This window comes from Aotus nancymaae, unplaced genomic scaffold (genome assembly GCF_030222135.1).
Source record: "Aotus nancymaae isolate 86718 unplaced genomic scaffold, 86718_ANA_hifiasm-v0.15.2.pri h1tg000014l, whole genome shotgun sequence".
Taxonomy (NCBI): domain Eukaryota; kingdom Metazoa; phylum Chordata; class Mammalia; order Primates; family Aotidae; genus Aotus; species Aotus nancymaae.
The window spans coordinates 93,084,313-93,092,298 of NW_026988425.1; the positions used below are offsets into that span (position 1 = coordinate 93,084,313).

Sequence of the window (7,986 nt, forward strand, 5' to 3'; positions counted from 1 at the left end):
CCTCTTTCTGAAATTATTAAACTATCTTTTGTTGGCATTAAATTTTCCAGCTTTAGATCTTCCACCTTCCTTTTGCTTTATATTACAGTATAATGATTTTGCTTTTTCTTGAGTTATATTAGAGTCTGTAGGTTTGCCTTTCTTATAGCAATCATGCAACCACGTAAAAGCTGAATTTTTAATATGATATAAAAAGTTATTTGACAAAAAGTGCAAAAATGTTGTGCCTCCTGATGAAGCTGCAGTGACAGTTTCACAACTTTTTCTTTTCCTTTTTTATAGTGATCCTCAGGCTGGATTCATTTTTCTTGAAATGGCAGGCAAGCCCTGCTGCAGACTTCCATCTACAATACATATCAAGCCATCCAACTTTTTTTTTTGTAATATCATGACCTTTTTCTGCTTCCAGCAGATGCAGTTCCTGCATCACTAGTGGCATTTTGTATGGGTACCATCACGTAATTCAAGATTTATGACATTGCACTAAATGCAATAGAAACTATGCAAGAATCATGAGAGATCACTTTTACTGCAGTACACAATTTACTGGAGATACAAATTTTCCATGTGGAGATGATTAGTGTCACATGGTATTTAAGTAAACACCAGCAACACTTGAGCTCACCATAAGAATAACTAGAGGGGACTGTGAAATTACTACAGTAGTATACTATGTACTACAGTTACTTTTATGCAGTTATAATACTGCATCCTTACATTTACTTACATATCTTGACTACAAATAACACCATGTACAATCTGTGCTTATGTGCATAAATTTTGATAAATTTTAACAGTTTATAGATTTATATATATGTTATAAGTAATAAAATAGACTAGCATCTATATTTATTTTATCAATTTATGGCATACCTCTTTCTTAATTTTTTAAAATATTTCTTTTTTTGAGACGGAGTTTTGCTCTGTTCCCCAGGCTGGAGTACAGTGCTTACTGCAGCCTCCACTTCCCAAGTTCAAGTGATTCTCCTGCCTCAACCTCCTGAGTAGCTGGGATTATAGGTGTGCGCCATTACACCTGGCTAATTTTTGTATTTTTAGTAGAGATGGGCTTTCACCATGTTGGCCAGGCTGGTCTTAAACTCCTGACCTCAAGTGATCTGCCTGCCTCGGCCTCCCAAAGTGCTGGGTTACAGGTCTGAGACACTGCGCCTAGCCTTTTTTGATATTTCTAAACTATGTAGTTTATTGTGATATTTTTCAAATTCTCTCAAATCTCGAAAAAACTTTAGAATGTATTTATTGAAAAAAATCTGCACATAAGTGGTATCAAGCAGTTCAAACCCATGTCATTCAACCATCAACTGTATTGTATACTGAAGTCAACTAAAGTCATTTATGAATATTATATGAGGGTAAACTTTATTGTGAATATAACATAATCTTTACTCACAGTAGTAAAATATAAAAGTCCTTTAAAAAGTTAGAATTTCAATTTAAAAGATAATTTCTGAAATAATCTAGACAATTCATGCATGTGTTTTATTGGTGTTCTTTTTAATAATTTTTTAAAGACTAAATAATTTGATTATATTCTTTCTTCCTATCTAAATCTTTCTGAATATTTTTAAATGTTTTTAAAGTGTTCCAGAAAGGGCGTTTATATTATTTTTTTTTCTTTTTCTTGCAGATAAGAATGTGCCTTTTGATGAAAGGACTTTATCTTTCTACAGTGAAGAGTGGAATTTCTATGTTTAAGGAATAAGAAGCCACTATATCAATATTGGGGGGGTATTTAAGTTTCATACATTATGACAACCTTTAATTTGTTGTTGCAATAAATACTGTATTCTTTTATAATATCTTTATATGTATAGAAATACTCTGTTAGGCTCAGAGATGTTGGGGATAAACTATACTGTAATAGTTTGTCAGTTTGACAATTGCTATAAAATGGTGTTTTCTGATCAGTTTTTGTTTATTGCTTACCATATGATTGTAAACTGTTTTCTTTTATGTATTAATTAGTTAATGCTAATTATTTTTTGCTGGTGTCATATGTTAAAGAGCTGTAAATTCCAACAACCAACTGGTGTGTAAAAATAATTTAAAATTTCCTTTACTGAAAGGTATTTCCCATTTTTTTGTGGGGAAAAGCCAAATTTATTACTTTGTGTTGGGGTTTTTAAAATATTAAGAAATGTCTAAGTTATTGTTTGCAAAACAATAAATATGATTTAAAATTCTCTTAAAATGGTCCAGATAATGTGTTTATAAAATAAACTTAAAGACTATAGAATTGAAAATTGATATATATCTTTGTAAGTGATTTATTAGAAAATCTATCAAAATGTTCTTCTGTTTAACAACTACTATGTGAAAATAATATATGTACTTTGATTAAGTATTTCAGAAACCTGTGAATTTCAAAGCCATATTATATCTTTACTGTACAGTAAGAGGTAAATATGGAAATAATGGCATAGTTCAAATACTTGACTGTTTTATGCAACAGGAGATTGAGGAATTAAAGTAAACACATAGACTTTGGAGTCAGATCTATATGCAGAGACCAACATCAGGATCTCTGAACAATTATTTAACCTCATTGAGATTCAATTTTTCACATTTTAGAAGTTAGAGGAGAATTTATAGGAAAAGCTGGGTTGTGAACTCTGTTGCTTACTAGAACCATGGAAGTAATTTAAATATGAATGTAAGTCAGGATAGGCTAGGTCACAGAGAGTTAACATATGGTTCCAAATCACAATGGGTTACAACAAGGATTTATTTCTCACTTCTGCTACATGTTTGTTATGAACTCTGATTCTCCTCTTTGTAGTCTTTTCTCCAGGACCAAAGATGTTGGGAAACCTCTGCCCCAAATATTGGCTCATAACTAAACATCCAGACATAATGTACCACATGCTAGTTCATTAGGTTCTGCCTCAAGATGATAAATTTCAATTTCACCTATATTTTATTGGCCAAAACAAACCTTAAAGCTATATCCAAGTTCTACAAGGCAAGGATAGATAATCCTTTAGCAAGGAAGTAAATTGGAGTATTTGGCAATCCACAATGCAAAGTTACTTTTAACTGTGTGCCAACTGGTTTTCCATAGTGAATCAAGTCAACGTCATGGCAACGTATATATGTATAATGTATGAGCGGGGACTAAAGTGGAAGGTATTTCTTCTTCTAAAGGAATCGGCCTCTCTTGAGATCCCACTAATAGTTACCATGAGAAAATACCTGCCTGTGTTGTTAACTCTTAGTTTTTAATTTCCAAGAGAAGTCAAGACTCTAGATATTGTATATGAAATCTCCCTATTTTAAAAGTTTATTGGTACAGAACTCATGTTTGGATTAAATTTGACCCCATACCTCATATTTTGTGACATGGAAAAAATCATATACTATAGTATCTTAGAAATAATTCATTTAATAACTGCTGTCATTTATAAGCTAGCTTTTTCATTAACACTAATTAGAAGTAAGAATCAAAGAATAAGAATTCTGACAAGGCAACTTAAAGGATTATTTTCTTAAATGCTCTCCAAGTTGCTTTTAAAGGGGATGTTGCCAAAATGTTTTCATCACTGGCACCGACTTAATTAGAAATATACAGTTTCTCTAGATGACTACTTTGAAAAGGATAGCCTTCAAATAGACATGGAAATTTTGTCATGTTTGTTAAAAATGCCTTTATTATTTTCACATAGTCATTCCTATACTATAAATCTAGTTATAATTATCATAATAAGCCACATTTTTATTAAAGAGCCAGATAATACACCTATAAAATCACTTACAAAGTTGTTAGGCTGAATTTGAGCTTCTTTAGATACATAACAAGCATGGTGATGAAATTGTTAGAATTTTTACCTAAAACCCTAAAACTTTATGTGTACCTTTAAAAATAACTGGTGAAACCTTAGATATAACAAAAACATGCTGTTATTCTCCTTTCCCATTTGGTACCTCCTTTTAGTGGTATTATTGGTTTTAGCCAAACCTAGGAGTTAGAGATTAGTACAGCTGGTATAGTTGAGTCTATAGCTCAGCAGGAGAAAAATGGGAAGAAAGAATATGTTTTGGAATAACTTATAGGTGTTCTTTTACGCTTGAAGCTTCTGACCAACCCACTGTTTGTGGAGGTAGAAAATTAAGTAGCGTCTTTCTGCCCGCCTTCTCTTAATTATTATGTGGATACCCACTGCTAGGGAAATAAACCCGTGGGTTGCCTTGGCTGAATGGTCAGCCTGCACCTCATCAGACTCTAGTTGAGTTTCCTTATTTTACCAAGGATATAGCTCACTGTCCTTTATCACCTATCCTCTCTTTGTCTTTTTTTTCTTAATGTTTTTTCTTTGGTACTTTAGTTTGAATTATATTCATTTTAATTTACTCACTGTAGTCTTATCATTTTTACCTTATTTACTTTTCTATTTTCTAAAATTATCTAATGACTTCCATTAAGTGAAGCAATAAAGAAAATACAGTTTTTTTCTCTTATGTGGGGAAGTGAAAAATAGCTTATAAGGAAATAAATGAAGGGATGAAGGCAGCGGAATGATCCATTCCATAAAAATGGGCAATTAGAGTAATCATTTCCCTAAATACCCCTTTGGCTATCCCATCATTTTCAAGGATTTTTTTTTTAAATAAACAGCTTTATATTCTGTGCCTTAGAAGAATCAAGAAAAAGTATTCTCAATACCAATTTTGCTAAGATGTATGTTATTTCCATTAATTCTCACCATTTCTTATATTAGAAGTTGAATATTTTAAATTCATTGTCTTTAACATATTTTGTCTGTCTATGCCAGTCACATGTTCCATGTCAGGAGGTAAAGGTAGAAGAGAGGGAATTTGGGGAGGAACTGTCTCTAAAACATTCATGTCTGGCTGATAAGAAACTATGGCTGCTGCATCTCCCATTGAAAGATCCCATTGTAGATCCACAGTATAGGATCTGTAGCCAGGTGTTCTGGCTCCATTTTTGCATCAAATTCTAGTATATAGGTTTATATTTGCACTTCATTCTTACTATGCGAGTTCCTGCAGTACCCATGTCGTATCATCAGGAATATGTTGAAATTACTCAGGTGGTTTTTCTTAAATAGGCTTTTTGAAGCAAAGTAAGCAAACTAGCTCTGATAATTACTTCTCATAATCTGTCAGGGTTCTTTTTAGGTGAAACTGGGCCCACAGGTATTATTATTTACCTAAAGAGGAATGGAAGTTTATTTCATATTCTGACTCTTCTCAGTCCTTTCCTGGAAAAAAGTTCTTGATATAGCATGCAGCTTTGGTTGACAGCTGACTTTTTCTAATTCTTTGTCTCCAAAGCAGGAAGTATGAGAATGTTTTAAGCTCCAGTCTTTGGTTCTTATTCCCTCCTTTTATGTATGTTGCTTACTGAATATACTGTTATTCATCTGTGCATGATTGAATATATTGTTATTCATCCATTCAGGGTCCAAGCCCCCTTCCTAAAATATAAAGTTTGATACCAGCCTGACTAACATGATGAAACCCCGTCTCTACTAAAAATACAAAAATTAGCCAGACATAGTAGCAGGCACCTGTATTCTCAGCTACTTGGGAGGCTGAGGCAGGAGAATCCCTTGAATCCAGGAGGCAGAGGTTGCAGTGAGCCAAGATCGCACCATTGCATTCCAGCCTTGGCAACAGAGCGAGACTCCCTACTCCAGTTATTATTTGTTTGTTTGTTTGCTTGCTTGTTTGTAACAGGATAGATTGTGCCCTTTCAGCCAGCCTCACAAGTAAATGCAACTTTCCATCTTCTAACTGGACCCTCAGACAAATTTTTTAACTCTATTTTCCCAGTACTAGGAAACTTATCATGAGCCAATAGTTTCTCACAGATAAATAAGCTAATGTTTAGGTAGACTGTTCCCAGTGTAGTCAGAAAGGCCAGGAAGTCTGCAGATTTACCTGTTTCCAAGCAACAGATGTGACTTTTGATTAGTTGTCCTTGACTTGTCAGATCTGCAATACAATATACCTAGAGCTATGGATTTAACAAATCCTAAGTCCTAAGATAAAATCAGTAGGTATAATCTTTCAGAAAAGACAAACTCTGCATCATTTCTGCTGATAATTATTTTATTCTTAGACTACGGCTAGATTAGCTCCAAAAATAAGCAGTCCAGTTATTTGACTTGTATTTTCTAATGAATTTTAGTATCCCATTTTCAAGATATGTGAATTATTTTAAAATATCACATACTTTTATTATTTTAACTTTCTACAGGTGAACTAGCCATTTGTGGATAAGGTAGCTCCATCAATTTTATTTCTTGCATCCACAGGAATACTTATTGCTTCTGATTTAGTTGATAAGCACTGAACATTATTCCTAACAAAGGCACCTACAATGAATATCTGTGCACAGTTTACCCTTTACCTCTTTTTTGCTGTCTTTGTATAAAATTATATCTAAGGACCTGAAAGATAAAATTTTGGTTATCTTTCAGGACCAAAAGGGACTCTTCATAGGAGTGCTGAAGAGCAAGACAACTTACGTAGGAGAAATGTGATGGGACCTAGCCTATGAAAATACATACATTTTCTTAATAGATGTGTACTAGTCCAATCCTTACAGATTCATGTTATATTGCCATAAGGAGTGGCCTAAATATCTGTAACAATTAGAAAGCTCCATGAGTGATTCTATTGTAACTCCAAATGGAGAACTTCTGTTAGTGTGTAGATAATCACACTGTGATCTAAAGCAGAGTTCAGAGGTGACCATACCTTATATTAAATTCTGGCTCCATTATTTTTCCAATCTTACTTATCTTCATTGCTTCTTTTTCCACAGTCCACTGTTTTCCACATACAATTAATGGTTAAGACTAATTGAATACTAGTGTGTTCAATGTTTTAGATTTGTTAATTCATTCAATCCTCACAATAACTTTGAGGCAGGGACTGTTATCCCTATTTTTGCAAATAAGGATACTAAACCTCAGAAAAATTGCAGAATTTGCTCCAAATCAAACAGCTAAAAAGTAATCAAATGACCTGCTAAATGAGTTCAGAAAATTTATTTTTGTCAATGGAAAATCTCAGTTTGTTTCCAAAGAAAGGAAAAGTTTGTTTGTAAATGCATGTAAAATAAAAAGAATCAATTTGAGGAGGTGAGGAAATTGAGACTCAGGAAAACAAAAAGTAGGAAAATTAGGTCACAGCATAATTTCATGGTCTCAAATCTGTAAGTTGCTGAAAATGTGCCATAAATTTCACTCAAGAGAGAGGCAAAAGCTGTTCAGTTACTGCTAGTGAAGAAACCAGAGGAAATTTGTTTTCCAAGGTTCTCAAGGAGTAATATAAGGAGATTCTATGGTATAAAGTAGTGAACACTTTCCTCAATATATCTATAGTAACTCCAGAAAACTATCATGCACATCTTTCTTATAATGCCTTTTAACACAGACTAGTGTGTCTTATACTAGATGTACTTACAGTAAAATTCATTTCAGAGAAGCAAAATAATCCTGTTTGTTTACAACCATTTAATAGTTTATATTAACTGAAGGGTAAGTTTTAATGCTATCTAAGGCAGCCTTTCCCAAAATACAGTCTATGAAACAACCTGTAAAAACAGTCACTATCTTTCCTTGGTTTCTCTGATATCCTCCTTTTTCGTTTGTTTTTTTCTTCTCTCTTTCTCTTTTTGTTTGTATCTCCTTGTACTTATGTATCTCTTTGTCTCTCATGTTTCTCCTAGATCTTCTCATCTTCACACTCATCTTTCCCTGGTCATAACCACCCATCACTTCAGTTATGATATTAATCCAGTTTCAAATAAAATATTGCACCAATGTTAAACAGGCAAGGAAGATTTTATTCAAGGCTATTGCAATGGTGAGATGCCAGAACTAAATCTAAACTCAACTTCTCTGGAACAAAAGGCAGGAATGGCTTTTAAGCACTGGGATGCCTGGTCAAAACGTACTGGAGAATCATAGGGCATCTGTGTTTGTTTGCTAATTG

At 33.4% G+C, this 7,986-nt stretch overlaps 1 protein-coding gene across 1 annotated transcript in view; it reads left to right on the forward strand.

Moving 5' to 3' along the window:
* FAM174A (family with sequence similarity 174 member A) overlaps nt 1-2,204 on the forward strand; it is a 43,949-nt gene extending 41,745 nt beyond the window's left edge. Inside the window, exon 3 of the mRNA XM_012459457.2 lies at nt 1,649-2,204. Coding sequence (XP_012314880.1) covers nt 1,649-1,652 — 4 coding nt within the window. The 3' untranslated portion in view covers nt 1,653-2,204. The remainder of the gene's footprint in view (nt 1-1,648) is intronic.
* The last annotated feature ends 5,782 nt before the right edge of the window (nt 2,205-7,986 follow it).